Genomic DNA, 18,695 nt, shown 5'->3' with positions numbered 1-18,695 from the left:
AATGCCACACAATGTATGACGCATTTATATGAAATATCCAGCATAGGCAAATCCACAGACAGCAGATTAGAAAGCTGGGGAGGGGCAAGGGGTAAGGGGGTAGGAGGAGTGATTACTACTGAGCCTAAGGTTTCTTTCTGGAGTAATGAAAATGTTTTGGCATTAGACAGCAGTGATGATTGCACAACCCTGTGAATATAGTAAAAACCACTCAGTCAACACTTAAACGTGTACTTTAAAGTGGTGAATTTTATAGTATGTGACTTATAATTCAATTTTTTTTAATGAAGGCAATTTCTACTTCTAACAATGATGGAATAATAGGGCAGAATTTACCCTCCCATCTTAAACAACTAGAAAACTGAACAAAATACATGAAATAAAATTTTCAGACAACAGATACTGAAAAATAGCACAGGAGAAAGAAAATAAAGAAAATGAGCTTAACAACTATCCCAATTTACTGCCGGAAGACAATTTTCTAGCTGAAGCAGAGCAAAGGCAAACAGAACATGACAGTCTCTCTGAAGTGTGGAAACAGATCAGATTTCAGGAAAGCCAAAAGGAGCTAGAGTCTATGGGCAGAGAACTGGCCAGGAAGGAGAGGTTGGGGAGATGTGCAGAAAGATGGCCTCAAGTCTCTGGCTAAGTGCCAATTTGTGCATGTGTAAGAGGAAACACAAGGAAAGAAACACTGAAACAATGCACAGAGCTCATAGTGGAAAGACCTAGTAGTAAACATGGCTAAACTACCGCTAGGCTAAAGGATGCTCTGAACCTGCACTAACAAAGATTTAAAACCAATCCTTGGGGACTTCCCTGGTGGTCCAGTGGTTAAGAATCCTCCTTCCAATGCAGGGGACGTGAGTTCGATCCCTTGTCAGGAAACTAAGATCCCACATGCCAGGGGGCAACTAAGCCCGCGTGCCACAACTAGAGAGCCCACGTGCTGCAACTACTGAGCCTATGCACCACAACTAGAGAGAAGCCCGCACACCGCAACAAAAGGTCCCTCATGCTGCAGCAAAGATCCCACATGCCGCAAAGATCCTGAAAGCCGCGACTAAGACCCAATGCAGCTAAATAAATAAATAAATATTTAAAACCAATCCTCAAAAAGATCAGACTAATTTCAAGTAACTTAACTGTGAACAAGAATAAAGTCCAACACCATTTCAAGGAAATTTTTTAAAATCCAGACCCCTGAACACAAAACACACCTTTCCAGTATAAAATCAAAAATTACCAAGCATGAAAAGAAGCATAAAAATAAAACCCATAACAAGAAGAAAGGTCAATTGACAAAAACTGACCCAGAAATAGCAAAGATTAAAATACTAAAACATCTATTATAGCTGGGGTCCCCAGTCCCAGGCCACGGACCGGAACCGGTCTGTGGCCTGTCAGGAACCGGGCCACACAGCAGGAGGTGAGCGGTGGGTGAGTGAGCGAAGCTTCATCTGTACTTACAGCCGCTCCCCATCGCTCACATTGCCACCTGAGCTCCGCCTCCTGTCAGATCAGTGGCAGCATCAGATTCTCATAGGAGCGCAAACCCTGCTGTGAACTGCGCATGTGAGGGATCTAGGCTGTGCGCTCCTTATGAGAATCTAATGCCTGATGACCTGTAGTGGAGCTGACGCAGTGATGCTAGCTCTGGGGAGTGGCTGCAAATACAGATTATCATTAACAGAGAGGTTTGACTACACAGAGACCGTAATAAATCAACTGCTTGCAGACTCATATCAAAACTCTACCAGTGAGTGGAAAGTGACAATTAAGCTGCATCTGGTGGCAGGCTTTACAGTGGCAAGTGAGTTGATGTACTTCAATTGTACAACTGCATGTGGTGGCAGGCTTTAAGTCAGAAACTGACACTTATTTCAGTCTGCGCATGGCCTGACCATTATTTTATTTACCACTTCTGTCCGCACCTCTTTCCTGCACTGTGCACTTCTCTCAGTCACAGTGTGGGTAAGCCCACAAGCTAATCCTAGCCAAAATGAGGAAAAAACAAATGTCGCTGGAGAGCTTTTTTGAAAGGGGGGAAAAACCCAATGATGAGACAGCAGAAGACTCTAAGAAGAAGCCCTTTACTGGGCTTCCCTGGCGGTCCAGTGGTAAAGAATCCACCTTACAATGCAGGGGACACGGGTTCGATCCCTGGTCGGGGAACTGAGATCCCATATGCTGCAGGGCAACTAAGCCCGCACACTGCAAGTACTGAGCTTGCGCGCCTCAACTAGAGAGCCTATGTGCCGCAAACTACAGAGCCCACACGCCCTGGAGCCTGCGCGCCACAGCTAGAGAATAGAAAACCTGCACGCCACAACTAGAGAGAAACCTGTGCACTGCAACAAAGAGCCGGCGCGCTGCAATGAAAGATCCCGCGTACCTCAATGAAGATCCTGCGTGCCGCGACTAAGACCCGACGCAGCCAAAAATAAACTAACTAAATAAATAATAAATAAATAAATCTTTAAGAAAAAGCCCTTTACCATTGGTGAAGAGTTGAGCCTGCCTGCTGCTAAGGACATCTGTCATGAACTTTTAGGAGAGGCTGCAGTTCAAAACGTGGCACGTGTTCCTCTTTTGGCTAGTACCATAACTAGACGAATTGATGAAATAGCAAAGGATACTGAGGCACAATTGTTAGAGAGGATTAATGAGTCACCATGGTATGCAATCCAGGTTGACGAGTCTGCTGGTGTTGACAACAAGGCAACAATGCTTGTTTTTGTGCGTTATGTCTTTCAGGAGGATGTGCATGAGGTTATGTTATGTGCACTTTTGTTGACAACCAACACAATAGCTGCAGAACTCTTCAAGTCTTTGAATGATTACATATCAGGAAAAGTGAATTGGTCATTTTGTGTCGATATATGCACAGACAGAGTGGCTGCCATGACTGGATGGCTTTCTGGTTTCACTACTTGGGTCAAAGAGGTTGCTTCTGAATGTGAGTCTACACACTGTGTCATCCATAGGGAAATGCTGGCTAGCCGAAAAATGTCACCTGAACTTAACGTTTTGCAGGATGTGATTAAAATTATCAACCACATTAAAGTACATGCCCTTAACTCACGTCTGTTTGTGCAGCTCTGTGAGGAGATGGACACAGAGCACACACGTCTTCTCTTATACACAGAAGTGAGATGGCTTTCTAAAGGTAGATCACTGGCCAGAGTTTTTGAGTTATGAGAGCCACTCCAGAGATTTCTTTTAGAAAAACAGTCACCCCTGGCAGCACATTTCAGTGCCACAGAATGGGGTCACAAAACTTGCTTACTTGTGTGACATATTCAACCTGCTCAACAAACTCAATCCGTCACTTCAGGAGAGAACCACCACTGTGTTCAAGTTGGCAGATAAAATGGCTGCATTCAAAGCCAAACTGGAATTATGGGGGCAATGAGTTAACACTAGGATTTTTGACATGTTTCAAATATTAGCAGAGATTTTGAAAGAGGCTGAGCCAGGGCCTTCTTCCCCCCAGCTGGTGCATGATCACCCATCTCAGCTTTCAAAAGAGTTTGAGCATTACTTCCCAGCCACAAAAGACCCCCGAATTGGGAAGGAGTGGATCTGCGACCCATTTGTGAATAAGTCCAGTGAATCGACTTTGTGCTAGAAGAAGATCAACTGCTTGAGACTGTAAATGACGGTGGCCTTAAAAGTATGCTTGAGACAACTTCAAATCTCCATACATTCTGGATTAAAGTCAAGGTGGGATATCCTGAGATTGCCACGAAAGCACTGAAAAGCCTGTTTCTGTTTCCAACATCCTATCTTTGTGAAGCAGGGTTTTCTGCAGTGACAGCAATCAAAACAAGACTACAGAGTAGACTAGACATAAGCCACACACTTCAGGTGTCACTGTCTCCCATCACCCCCAGATGGGACCAACTAGTTGCAGGCAAACAAGCTCAGGGCTCCCACGGATCCTGTATTATGGTGAGTTGTATAATCATTTCATTATATAGTACAATGTAACAATAGCAGAAATAAAGTGCACAATAAACATAATGCGCTTGAATCATTTGAAACCATCCCCCCACCCCCACCTCCCCGGTCCGCGGAAAAACTGTCTTCCACGAAACCGGTCTCTGGTGCCAAAAAGGTTGGGGACTGCTGTATTACAGAAGTTATAGGTTTGGGTTCCTTACATTGGATCATAGCAAACTCTAAGGATAAAAGGTTTCTTCCTGTTCTCTATTAAGAGAAATAATTTTGAACTCTAAAAAGTTAGTAATACACTGATATAATAAGAGTGAAAATAATTCACTTTAATAGTAGTTTAGATTTTTATTTTTTAAACTGAATATCTTCTTTTAAAGCTCTTTAGTATTTTTCCCGTTTTCTCTCATATTCTCTTACTTCCTTAGAATTCATTCTCTTGAAATTTGCTCGCTTATAAAGACAAAATGAAGTAAAAGTACAAAGAAATGACAAGTGAGGACCTACCTGAAGTCTTGCTAGTTGAGCAGTACGGGCTACTATTTTATTGTATGGCTCAACAATTTTTGCTTTCATCCTAAAGGAAAAACAGAAAGAGGAGTGACAAAATCATCTTCAAACTATCAATGGATAAAAATCTTTCCATTTCATTCATTTACAAAATGAACAACAGTACCTATCAACAGCTCCCTGTAAAGCCCCAATTCTTGTCTGCATCATCTGAAGGACACCTAGGAAAACATAACAGCTTACATTACTTTACAAATTTACGAGGGTTCAAATTGGGTAAAAAGTTAAAAGAAAAAAATAGAGAAATTTTCCACATTTTTCTGCCATCATCATAATCCAACCAGTATCTTTTACCTAGACTACTACAAAAACCTCTAACTAGTCTTCCCCGTCCTAACCTTGCTCCACTAGAGAAGTCTGACAAGGAATGGGGAGTGACGGCTTAATGGGTACAGGGTCTCCATTTGCGGTGATGAAAAAGTTCTGGAACTGGATAGTGATGGTTGCACAACACTGTAAATGTAATTAATAGCACTAAGTTATATAGTTTAAAATGGTTAAAGTGGTAAATTTCATGTTAATGTGTATTGTACTACAATTACAAAAAAAAGAAGCGTGGGACTTCGCTGGTGGCGCAGTAGTTAAGAATCCACCTGCCAATGCAGGGGACACGGTTCAAGCCCTGGTCCAGGAAGATCCCACATGCTGCAGAGGAACTAAGCCCGTGTACCACAATTACTGAGCCTGCACTCTAAAGCCCGTGAGCTGCAACTACTGAGCCCGTGAGCCACAACTACTGAAGCCCACACGCCTAGAGCCCCTGCTCCGTAAGAAGAGACGCCACCGCAACGAGAAGCCCACGCACCGCAATGAAGAGTAGCCCCTGCTTGCCTCAACTAGAGAAAGCCCACGCCCAGCAATGAAAACTAAACACAGCCAAAAAATAAAGAAACTTATTTTTAAAATTATATTAAAAAAAAAAAAAACCTGAGTGATCTTTGGAAGTGCAAATTATAACACTCATCTGCTAAATCCCTTCCCCAGTCTCCCCTTTGCTCCTATGTTAAAACTAAAGTCCACAGCTTGGTCTACAAGGCCCTGAACGATCTGGAAATGAGGTACTCTCCTCCTGGTATACTCTCTCTAACTCCCAATGCTAGATAAATAATAAATATGGACAGCAAGTATATTATTGCCTTTACTCTCTACTTACATAACATGATGAAGAACTGTTTATAAAATTGTAAAATTATTTTCAGGAAGACAGATCTGAAATTTTACTTTTTTATATGCCTAAAAATGGGCTTTCCAATATTACAGATTTAATTATTTTGAACTATATTCTTTAAAACTCAGTTTCTATATTCAACTGGCATAGCTGTAGTTTTGAAACCCAGTATTCTAAATAAATTTAAGTATAGAATGTTGTCATATTAGATGAAGTAATTTCAGAATTAATTAATACTCCTATCTGCATACAAATGTTTTAATATGGCTCAGTCAAATAGAATCCTTTCTGGACCCAAGGATTTCTGCCGGTATTATGGTTCACTGACCTTAAACCTCCAAGAATGAACTGGCTTTCCTTGTTATCATCACTTCCTCACATCTTATTCTCTCCACAACCCACTCGCAACACCTTTCACACATATGCCACCAAAACAGATCTTGTCAACGTCACCAGAAATCTCCAAGGTGCCGAATGCTATTGTCAGTTCTGTCTTGATCTTGTTCTAACTCTCAGAAATGCATGACACGTTGAACCACTCCCTCCCTAAAACATTTTTTTCTCTAGGCTTACAAGTCATCACCCTCGTGGGCTCCCTCTGATGGCATGAGTTGCTCCCACTCCTTCTCTGTTGGATCTCTACATGCTGGAGTACTCCAAGATTTGATCCTCAGCCAACTTCTCTTCTCCACCTAGAATCTCTCTTAGGGATTTCATTCAATCCCAATGTTTTAAACACTATCTGTTCAATAAAATACTGATTTTATATACACACATACGTACATACATCTATATAGATTTTCTTTATACCTGCCTATCTATACACACACACACACACACAAATCTCTAGCCCTGAACTCTCTTATGACAAATTTAAGACACCCAACAAGATAACTTCTGCCCCACCATGATCCTCTCCAGTGTGACGCATCTCAGTTACTCATACCATCATCTACCCAATTTTTCAGACTTAAATCTTAGGAATCACTGTTGGTGACTTTTTTCGCTCAGACTTTTCATTTCCCATCAACAAATCCTATCAGCTCTACCCCCATTTTATCCCATTCACTTCTCTCTCTTTATATCCACCACTAATTCAAGGCACGATCAACGTCTACTACTCTAATAGCTTCTAAATTGGTACCCCAGATTCTACTCTTGCCTTCCTATAGAGCCACCAGAGAAAACTTTTTAGAGCATTAATCACGTAACATCTCTAATTAAAACCCTCCAATTGTTTACCATTGCATTTAGAATGAAAATCAAAATTCCTTCCCAAGAACCTCATCTACAATTCTTTCCCTCATTCACTAAACTCTAGTCATACTAGCCTTTTCTTTCTGTCCTTCAAACATGCCACGCTAATTCCATTTATTGGTCCCTCAGCTTACCACACTCTCCTCCCCAGATAGTCATGTGGTAGCTCTTTCTCATCATTCAGATCTCAGTTCAAATGTCATCTTCTCAAAGAAGCATCTCCTGCCCATCCTAGCTAGTAAGGAACTCCCATTCTTCTACCTCATCATCTATTTTATTTTCTTTTAGGACTTAAAAGTACGTGAAGTTCCCTACTTACACATTTTTTTTTTTTTTGGTCTAATTCCCTACCTAGAACATAAATATCATGAGAACAGTGACTCTATTGTTCACAGGTGCCTGGTATCTAACAAGTTCTCAATTACTATTCGACTGAGTGAGCAAATAAATGAAGAAATTAGGCTATCTCTTTTTAATAAAATAGGCTTAATTAAATATACCTCCAAACTCCATAAGGACAGGGACTCTGTATATTGTTACAGCTGCCTGGAATCTAACAAATTCTCAATTAAAATTTAAATGTATAAATAAACAAAAAAATGAAGAGAGAGTAAATTTTAATAAAATAGGCTAAATAAATATATCTCCAAATGAATTATATGGCCAAAATTTTACATATATAGGAGAAAAAGTAGATGAAGTAAAAGTTGGGGTAATACATTTTCAAATACATAACACACATCTCAAAAAGTTTAATAAATGATTAGAAATACACATCATGCTAAAATGAATACTAACTGATTCATACTTTGACTTATGTTCAAATAATCTGGAGAATATTCTTAGATTATCATAGGTATTCAGAGAAGTCAGCCTTTGTACTGTACACAGTCACCCAATGGATAGTCATTCTAACTCAGTCTAACAGCATATTTTAAATGTTTTAAACACTGAAAAGCACTCTGGGGAAAATCAGCACACTATAGAACTAAACACACATAGGGTATTCCCTGGCTGCCCAGTGGTTAGGACTCGGCACTTTCACTGTGGTGGCCCAGGTTCAATCCCTGGTTGGGGAACTAAGATCCTGCAAGCCATGTGGTGTGGCCAATTTAAAAAAAAGAAAAAGAAAAAGAAAACCACAATGAGAAGTATTTCTGTTGTGATGATTCATCTACACCTATATATACTCAAAATCAATGTACTACCATGACATCCCTATGGGTTTCTATAAAGGAAAAAAACCTTTATTCGTTTACAAAAATTACCATTAAAAACAAGGTATTATTTACTTGCTTCCAGAAACATATAAAAATATTATGAGATTAAAGAAAATTAATTTTCCATAATAAGTCAGTACCTAGAGCCTCTTAATTTTCCCATGAACATAGTCTGATATCTATCCTAAATATTCAAATAACAAACTGTTATCTCCAAAATACTATGTTCTTCATCAGGATGCCTTAGAAACAATGCACATGCTGAAAATAACATCTTTGAGTGCACGTAAGAAATACTAGAGGAAGCATTAAAGAATATTGCATCACAGAAAGCAATATCCTTCTTCCTTAAGAATTTCATCAACATAGGGAAAAATCACTTAGCTTTCTTTTGATGTGCAATGATTAATAGTAATCACAACACAAGTGATAATGGAAAATACAATATTAACATTTCATATTTATGAGATGTAGTTTAATTTAATATAGAGAGAATGACAAATTCATAAAAGATGTAGTCAAACGAAAATAAGAGAGTTCATAATAAAAATCCAATGTATTATCATTCTACTATACTTTCATTTTTGAAAAGCATTTCAAAGAAATAGGAAAGAATTCAAGCCTATTTCCACTACTTTAGTGGAGTTGATTTTGTTTTTGTTTCTTTTTTTTTTTTGTCCACGCCACGCGGCTTGCTGGATCCTAGTTCCCCAACCAGGGATTGAATGTGCGCCCACAACAGTGAAAGTGCGGAGTCCTAACCACTGTAACCACTGGAATTCCCCTGCTTATTTGTTTTAATTAACTAATAGTTATAAAAGCACTAAATATGTGCCAGGAAAAGTTCAAAGCATTTTGTTAACTCATTTAATCCTCTAAATAACATATTAGTACATATTAATACTCCTCCTTTATAGATAAAACTGAGGCACAGAAAGGTTAAGTAAGTTGTCCAAAGTCACACTTCTAGTAGGTGGGAAAGCAAGGATTTAAACCCAGAGAGTTTAGCTCAGGGGTCAGCAAAGTTTTATTAAAGTTTTGTTGGAACACAGCCACACACATTCGTTTCCATATTACCTGGCTGCTTTCACCCTGTAACAGCAGAGTTTAGTAGTTGCAACAGAGACAGTATGGCCTGCAAAGTCTAAACTATTTTCTTTCTGACCCTTCACAGAAGAAGTTTCCAAGCCCTGGGCTAGCTCTGTACAATGTATAATAGTTAATGGAACTATACCTTCCAAAGATTCAATCCCAGTTGCTTGTGCCAATAAATCTTCATGTCTTGCAACAACCTGAAAATCAAGAATGAATAATCAGCACTCCAAGTATTAAGTATTTTAATTTGTAACCACAAAGTAGAATTGAAGGGCTCTCTCTTTATGGAAAGTGGGAAAAATTAAAAAAAATTTTTTTGTATCAGCAAAAAATTTTTGCTGATACAAAAAATACAGGGTATAAAGGTGTGTTTGAGCTGAATGACTGGTGGGAACACAAACACGCTATAGCTCAACACAGAGCCAAAGATGTCTTTTCATTAGCCCCATGGTTTCCTAGGGGGATGTGCAGGACGAGTTGTGCCCAAACTGAAAAACAAAAACCAGCTAATTCTTGCCATGCTAATTAATACACGCTTCCCTTTTAAAGAGTGTTTTCAAACATCGGTTCTTTTAGTTCTTGCATTTAATTCAGCATCATCAAGACCACATTCTAATTTGGAAAGATAAAGCAGAGTCAGCGCCTCCCTAAACATCTCTCTGCTTCCAGCTTCCTAATGTCACAGCAAATCCTCTTCCCTGCAGAAGACTGGTATTTTTAAGAAAATTAGGGCAGTGTGAATAGTCATATCAAAAAAAACCCATAAAAGTTAAGAGTTAAAGGCTACACACAAAAGAGTCCTAGAAACACCAAGAAATCAAGCAAATCTTTAGAACAATGCAGGAATCCTTATTATTTTGTACCCTTTATTAAAATGAATAAGAAGTTTCATGTCTAGTCTGTAAACTGAAGCTCCTAATCAGCAAAGATTCATTCAATGGAATGCCTAAATCCTCTACTTTGTCCTGTTTCACACGTCACTTGTCATTCTACCAAGTTCCTCTATCACACATCTAAAATAAGTGTTACTTTTGGACTCCTATGTCTCTTATCCAGAAGACATCTGAGTTCTCCCCAGTCCACTGATATGGTCATTAATGTGTCCATCCTAACAAGATGAATATTTTTCTAATTCTCTATTCTTTGTCCCTTGTGATACTCTGGAAAGGTTGAAAAGCCTAAAACTACAATTTCATAGACTCCCCTTTCCAACAGATTTAGAAGACAGAAGAAAGAGGAAAACTATCTTCCCATTACTGTTTCAGCTAGTAAGCAAAGTCCTGAGACCTGAGGATTTAGAGACAGTTGAGATAGCCCTATAGATCATTCCAGAGTTCAGTTACCAAGCACCCAGAAGCTGAACTTTAGCAGTGGCATGGCAGGTAACAGCAGGAGCTTCCAGGTCTCTGTGTTGCACCTGTGGTAGATCCTTCAACTCATTCCATTAGCTGTCTATCCAATCCTCTGTATGAAATATCTTCCTGCTTTAAATACCTAGAGCAGTTTCTGCTTCCTGTACTAAAGCCCTGACTAACACATACTTTGGTACACATTTTGTAATTTTAATCATCTCAATGATTTTTTTTTTTTTTTTTTTGCGGTACGCGGGCCTCTCACTGTTGTGGCCTCTCCCGTTGCGGAGCACAGGCTCTGGACGCGCAGGCTCAGCGGCCATGGCTCACGGGCCCAGCCGCTCCGTGGCATGTGGGATCTTCCCAGACCGGGGCACGAACCCGTGTCCCCTGCATCGGCAGGCAGACTCTCAACCACTGCGCCACCAGGGAAGCCCCGATCTCAATGATATTTTAAATTATTTTTATTATATTTTATTTACTGGTTTGGTTAGCATTATCCCAATTTTGCTTCTGCAGAAAAACAACTGTAGCAGGTTTAGATCTCATACCAGGAATCAGAGACTTCCTCCACCCTACATCCAGAACCACTGTAAGCATAACTTGCCCCCTCTAGGAGATGTTAAATAGATTTTAAGTTTTTACTGATTCCTTCAGAGAAGGTACTATATGCAAAGAATAAGGAAAATGCCAACCACAAAAAGGCAGAAAGAATTTCAGGTGGCTCCTGCAAAAAGCTACCCCCTGAGAAACCTAGGCAGAATTAAGTGCCTGGGTTTTTCCCCTGCTCCCACAGACACTTTGTACTATTCTATTTAAAAAAGGCATCACTTGCCTGTCATTATTTCTGTCTGTATCTGCCACTGGTCTGTGAATACTTGGAGAGCCAGGAAATGTTTTCATTTTTCTATCCGCACAGCCTAAAGCAAAGCCTGACAATTAAAACTGTCCTATAAATGTTTCTCAATAAGTATTGATCTCTAATTATATAACCAGAATTTTAAACTGACCTTAAAAGTCACCCCAGTCTGAACTAAGCTGCTCTTTTTTTTTTAAAGAACTGTCTATAGTATATACTTCTTTTTTTTTTAATAAATTTATTTTTTTATTTATTTTGCGGTACGCGGGCCTCTCACTGTTGTGGCCTATCCCGTTGCAGAACACAGGCTCCGGACGCACAGGCTCACAGGCCCAGCCGCTCCGCGGCATGTGGGATCTTCCCAGACTGGGGCACGAACCCGTGTCCCCTGCATTGGCAGGCGGACTCTCAACCACTGAATTTATTTATTTTTTATTTATTTTTATTTTTGGCTGCACTGGATCTTAATTGCCACGCGCAGCCTTTCTCTAGTTCCGAAAAGCGGGGTCTACTCTTCGTTGCGGTGTGCAGGCTTCTCATTGTGGTGGCTTCTCTTGTTGCGGAGCACAGGCTCTAGGCACGCGGGCTTCAGTAGTTGTAGCACATGGGCTCAGTAGTTGTGGCTCGTGGCCTCTAGAGCGCAGGCTCAGTAGTTGTGGCACACAGGCTTTGTTGCTCCACAGCATGTGGGATCTTCCTGGACCAGGGCTCAAACCCGTGTCCCCTGCATTCGCAGTCAGACTCCTAACTACTGCGAAACCAGAGAAGCCCCAAACTGCTCTTTTAATTGATAAAGTAAGACACGAAAAACTTAAGGGAACATGTCTCATTATACCAGATCTAGGTTTCCTGGAAAATAGTTCATTTATTCATGCAATTTGTTCATTCATTTAAATATTTAAGTGCCTACTCAGAAAGAAAGGCAACACTAGAAAGTACACCATAAAACCACCCTATAAAAATCACAGAATTGTAGAAGAGGAAGGAACCTGCAAGATTTTCTACTACAATCTCCTCTTCCCCCTTATTCACTCCAACCCATTCCATAGGTTTTTTTCCTTTTTTTTAAAAAAAAAGCAAGACTCAAAGGCATTACATGATATGAAAGTTAACAGCACAACTGAGATTTGGACCTATCTCCTAACTCCCCTCATTGTGTTCTATCCACCACAAATTTATCAACTTTCTGTAATTTCATCAAATATTACATTTTGTGCTCATAAAGTGTGAACTGCTGGTGGGAACATCCCAGTTTTTCTTATTCACACTGTTCTGCTTCCAAAATTCTATTTTCTATTATCTTTATCAAAGACATCCTATTTTTTGCCTACCTATACTCTCTCCATATCAGTTAAGATGATGAAAACAAAGTATGAATAAAAGGTTTTGGAGAGATGGGTATATCCATTTTTCAAATAACAAAAAGTAGTTTACAGAAAACTTTTCAAAGATATACTTGGAAAAATATACATTTGTTCATGTAAATATGCATTTAGATTAAATAATAAAAGGATTATAAAAATGATATATTATCACTCTGCGTTGAATAAATTGTATGATCCAGAAAATTGGAATTACCTGTAAGTGCAGTTCTTTATCCAACTGACTGATTCCTTGGGCAAGTTTTGCTAGCTGTTCAGCAATTACAGCTTGATGAATAGATCGAGAAGTATAAGTTTTTACATCAAAGTCTTCATTTAAAAAATCACTATAACACTCTGGGAAAAAAAATAAGAAAAAAATCCTTATTAATTACACTGCACCAAACCACAGATATTAAACAACAGAACAATTATAATCATAGTTAACATATTTTGAGGTCTTTCTATACACCAGAAAGTACTGAAAAGGCTTTCTGTTGTAAATGAGAAGAGGCGGTAGCAACAGCAGAAGAGACTGGTAAAATTCACTAAGAACTTACTACGCGTCAGGCACTGATATAAGCACTTTATACATACTAACTCATTCAATGTTCACACAACCCTGTTGGAACTATCATTCTCCCCGTTTCACAGGTGAAGAGACAGGCACAGACAGGACATGCAACTTGTGCAACTTCACTGTTTGAACCCAGGCAGTGTAGCTGCAGAGCCCACGCTCTGTACTACTATGCATATTCCTAAAAGCTAGTTTTTAATCAGTGAGTCAAAAGGAAAATACTGAGTAAAAGATTGAAAAAAAAAAAAAAACTACGAACCACAGCTTTTAACACAAGAAAACAAGGTCACTGACAATGACAATAGGAAAACTGACTGTATTTGATAATTATGGTCTCCAGCATCTCCAGACTGATGCACAAATACTGTTATAATAAAGTGAATCTGAAATTTTAATAGAAGTAGGCAAATGCAAACTTACAGGTATTACTGAAATTTTGGATTTATGGGTGAAATAAATAAATGGAAAGAGAAACCATGTTGAAAGTAGACCAGTAAGAGAAAGAAAAAAAAGGGACTTCCCTGGAAGTCCAGTGGTTAAGAATCTGTGCCTCCATTGCAGGGGGCACAGGTTCAATCCCTGCTTAGGGAACTAAGATCCTGCATGTCACGCGGTACAGCCAAAAAATAAATAAATAAAAATTTTAAAACAAGAAGTGATGCTAGATGTTAAGAAGATAGCTTTCTGTACAGAAATCCACAAATTTGTGGGTGAAAGGAAAGTGGAGAGAATTATGAACGAAAAATAGATACACAGAAGTGAAGTCAATGTAGGCATAAACAATTATCTCCTAGCCATATGGTAGATATACGTAAGACTGCCTTGACAGAGATTATGAAACTAACAAGCTATAAAATAGAGTACTTATAAGAAAACTTCAATTGTCTATATCCACTATAATGTACACCCCATGAGTTTGCTTTGTGTACTACCACACCCATAGAGCCTGAACAATGCCTGACACATCGCAGGTGTTCAATACTGGTTGAATGCATGAATTAATCTATGTATCAGCTGGAAGTATCATTCTGCTAAAAGCAAAGACTCATTCTTGACTACTCTCAAAGTGTAGTGGACTGAAAGAAGGAAACTGCTACTTTGGCCTTAATTCTGAGAACCCCATTTCCTTCGAGTTTGCCAAGTAGTTCTCAGAATTAAGGATCCTGTCAGGCAGACAAGTGGAGAAGGCTATTCCAAGAGGGAAGGTTTAGAGGCAGCAAACATAATGGCATATTTTGAGGAATAAGGATAATACTGACTTAAGTATGTCTAGATCACAGTGTGTTTTGGGCAGAAAGGGTAAAGAATGATAGGATTTGAGGTTCCAAAGGAAGGTTGGGGTGCAGTTTGAAAAGAGGCTGGTAAAATATTCAAAATGTTCAGACTATTTCCCATTTAAGCTTTTAAAGCCAAGAAAGAGCTCTGTTAGCCTTGTGTTGTAGAACAGTTTCTGGCAGCTGTATGGAGGATGACTGAAAAGGGATTAGCCACTCGGTGGTGCGCTGGGGCTGGCTCGGATTGGATCCTGAGAGCCAACTGTTAATCTCTCAGGAATTCTGTGAGCCAGCTGACATCACATGTAGGTATCTTAAAACTGACCATGGGGGCTTCCCTGGTGGCGCAGTGGTTGAGAGTCCGCCTGCCGATGCAGGGGACACGGGTTCGTGCCCCGGTCCGGGAAGATCCCACATGCAGCGGAGCGGCTGGGCCCGTGAGCCATGGCTGCTAGGCCTGCGCATCCGGAGCCTGTGCTCCGCAACGGGAGAGGCCACAGCAGTGAGAGGCCCACGTACCGCAAAAAAAAAAACTGACCATGGTAAGGGTATTTACACCATGAAATTTAGCATACACTACAAAATCAGGGCTTCTTCTATTTTCCCAGGACACTAATTTATGTACACACCCATGGAATAGAGCCACAGAGGCCAGTAAGGTGTTATGTTAACAGCCTAAGTGACAGGATGAAGACTAAGATAGTAGCAGTAAGACTGTCAAGGAAGTGACAAATTTGACAAATATTCAGACACCATAATGTATAGGACTTACAGACAAGCTGAAAGATGGGTGATTAGGTAAACCAAGAATTAAAGGATGATTCCCAAGTTTCTTCATTAACTGACATAGGGAATTCAGTTTTGCATAAAGCAGTCCACCAGAAATCTTTGTATAAAGATGAACATGAATGTACCCCTGCCTCCAAGGAACTGATAACCTACGTGGGAACAAGCACACATCTAACCTACGTGGGAACAAGCACACATCTAACTTACCACATACAATTAATGGTAACAGAGACTACCAGAGGAAAAGGTTAGAGGAGAGGGGTTAAAAAAAAAAATTCATTTCACTTTTTCATATGCAGAACCTATACTATTTGTTCATATGTAGATTTTTATATGTAGAATTAGTAGTGCTTGTTCACTGTCAAGAGAGAAATGTCCAGTAGAGAGTGGTTCTATAGCTCACAAGAGGAGTACGGGCCATATGTGTATATTTGTATACATATTAATTTTCAAACTATGAAAAAAAGACCAGATGATTTAGGAAGACATTTTAGAATGCACAAAAAAGGAAAACGGGAACGACAGAGCTCAGAAGCAGGAAAACACCAAAATATGGGGGTAAATAGAAGAAATGAAAGCAATCACAGAAATTAAGTGTTCAGAGAGAAAAAAAAAACAGGAGAGAACAGCAAAAAACCAAAAGGGACAGCTTAAAGAAAGTCAGTAGTGTCAAAGGTCTCATAAAGATCAAACGCAATGAAGGCTGAATACTGGCCATTGGATTTGGCATCTGAAGACAGACTATCCTTCGTGCTTCTCTTTTAGCTTTCTCATGCCTATAGGAGGCACATCAGAAACACCTCACAAAATTTCAAACTATGCATCTGCTGACCAATCCTATCCTCTATCACTGGCAGACCCCTGACACAGTGGATCACTGTTACTGATGGAAATGTTTAATTCCTTAGGAATGTTGTGGGAGGGAAGAGTGGAGTGAACCACTGAATTAGGGGCGAAATGAAGACGACAAGCATCTAAAGAAAGCTGAAAAAGAACACTTAGAGAATTAGCAAATTTAAAAAAAAATGGAACAAGCCACATGAGGCAAGTATTTCAATAAAACATTCGAACCCTTTCATAAGTTCAAGTAAGAAAGACCGAAACAGTGTCCATTTGATTTATCCACAAGAAAGTCACTGGAGACCTTGGCAAAGCGATTTCAATGGCATAGAATGAGGGTAACTGGGTCCTTGAGGAGACAGGAAGAAAATCCAGAGCACCCAGGGGAGGGACTGTCCTTAGGAGGGAATGGAGACTTCACTTCTTTTATAATTGAAAATACAACAGAAAAGAAGGAAGAAAGAATGACTGCAGGTTCAGGCTTAGTTTATACGTTTAACCGCAAGAAATGGAAGAAGCGCATATCTAATAGATTTTTTTTTTTTTTTTAGGGAACTTGAAAACCATTTGTCGAGCTTGAAGGGAGTGGTTCGAAAAGAGTAGATTTAAATAATTATTGTGGAAGATGGGAAAGAGAACTAAATAGGAAAATACAGAAAGCAGAATTGAGGACTGTTTACCCTCCAAAAACTGATTACAATTGCTGGAATGCACCCAACTGAAATAAATACCCATGCGCGGCATGTACTGTTTCCTTCACTTCACCTGGGAACGTCCTATTTACACCTCAAAACCAACTCCATCTAGAAAGCCTTTCCTGACACTCCCTTAAACCACTCCCAGTTATCATCCTCTTTTGTATTCATGTTTTACTTCGTATACAATTCTACTGCTACCCTTACAACACTATATTACGGTGCCTACCTTTCTAACTCTACAGGGCTATTTCTCCTACCAAAATGGTGAGCTACTTGAGGGTGGGAATTGCGTATATATCAGGAGCTCAAAACTTGGTTAACCTGAATTTAAATTAAGGTACAAAGATGCATTAGCCAGAGATCCTAACCTAGAGAACATGATCTAGTTCAGAAAACATCATTAGTAACTTTTGACAAAAGTATGTAAATTATAATCAGAAGGCAAGGAATTAAGGGCAATAATAAAACATACAACACAGAAAACAAACAGTACTTTAGAACTTTATTTCATTCGTTTAGAACCTATTTGGGTCTACATATGTGTGCATATGCTTCTTTACTGTGATGTTCAATTTTTAAAAACCACTTACTCTGCACCTACTGTAGGCAAGTTACTGTTATTAACTCTGCAGAATATAAAAAGGGGTTTTACAATGAAGTAGAAAAGATTAAGTACACTAATTATTTTAATACAAGGTTGAACGTGATGGAGATTAGGGAAGAAAATTAAGAACAGGTGAGAAGGATCTTAGAAATTTGAACTTTATTCTGAAAGAAAAGAAGTTTGGGGCATGTTAACTTCATTAATACAATTTTATGTGCTTCTCAAATATACTATGTCTAACTTATCCTCTTATTTCTAGAAACTTCTATCCAAAACTATCAATAAACTTGATTGCTATATTCAATACGTATAGTTAATCCCAGCCTGAACGAATGCTCCCAACCCTCCCCCACGTATGGCTGTGGATAAACGACTTGTAAAAAAAAAAAAAAAAAACAAGCGAGCTTGTAAGTGGGGCCACCTGTGCAGTCCAAAAATTTATTAACAGGGTATTAACAGGGGGATGTTTCCAACTCTACCTAAAAATGAGACCCCCTTCATCAAGCGCTTGTAATCTGCTCTAGGTCTTACACTTCTCATGGAATCAAACGCTTCACCTTTTCGTCAAGAACTGCGGTAGCAGTGGGTCACCGAGGGCGGGAACTCGGGACATCAGCGAAACCCCAGGAGCGTGGAGGGAAGAGTTGAAATGAGGAGCCTCCAGAAATCAGGTGTCCCCAGGACACCCAGAAGGGAAGGGGACAGCAACTCCTGGAGAAACAAGTTGGCTAGGCCAGCACCCAGACGCCAGGGGGCCGGGCGGAGGGGAGTGGTCACGCCGAGACAGGAAAACTTTCCGCAAAGCGAAGGGTTGAGTCCACCACTTGGGCCCAGGTGCGGAGCAGGACAATCCCCCAACCCCATGGCCCGGCCAGACCCCGACTCCTTACCGTCCTGCAGGAGCTCCCGGACAGTCGCTGCAGCCGCTCCGGAGCCCAGAGCCGGACGGCCAGGCAGAGCGAGGCCGCCGTCGCCACCTTCCATGTTGGCAGGTGCCGGGGAGATGGCGTCAGCAGCGACGCGCCCCGCCCAGGTCATGACGCAGAATCCCGGCGCCGCCACCTCCGCCCACCC

At 40.1% G+C, this 18,695-nt stretch overlaps 1 protein-coding gene across 1 annotated transcript in view; it reads right to left on the bottom strand.

Moving 5' to 3' along the window:
• COG5 (component of oligomeric golgi complex 5) overlaps positions 1–18,632 on the bottom strand; it is a 284,025-nt gene extending 265,393 nt beyond the window's left edge. Inside the window, exons 1-5 of the mRNA XM_079930906.1 lie at positions 18,512–18,632; positions 13,057–13,196; positions 9,407–9,464; positions 4,634–4,688; positions 4,465–4,534 (exon numbers count right to left, since the gene is read on the bottom strand). Of these exons, the coding sequence (XP_079787032.1) occupies positions 4,465–4,534; positions 4,634–4,688; positions 9,407–9,464; positions 13,057–13,196; positions 18,512–18,605 (417 nt within the window). The 5' untranslated portion in view covers positions 18,606–18,632. The remainder of the gene's footprint in view (positions 1–4,464; positions 4,535–4,633; positions 4,689–9,406; positions 9,465–13,056; positions 13,197–18,511) is intronic.
• Positions 18,633–18,695: the final 63 nt, after the last annotated feature.

Source organism: Stenella coeruleoalba (assembly GCF_951394435.1).
Source record: "Stenella coeruleoalba genome assembly, chromosome: 9".
In the NCBI taxonomy this organism is placed as follows: Eukaryota; Metazoa; Chordata; class Mammalia; order Artiodactyla; family Delphinidae; genus Stenella; species Stenella coeruleoalba.
This window is presented reverse-complemented; position numbering and strand designations above follow the sequence as displayed.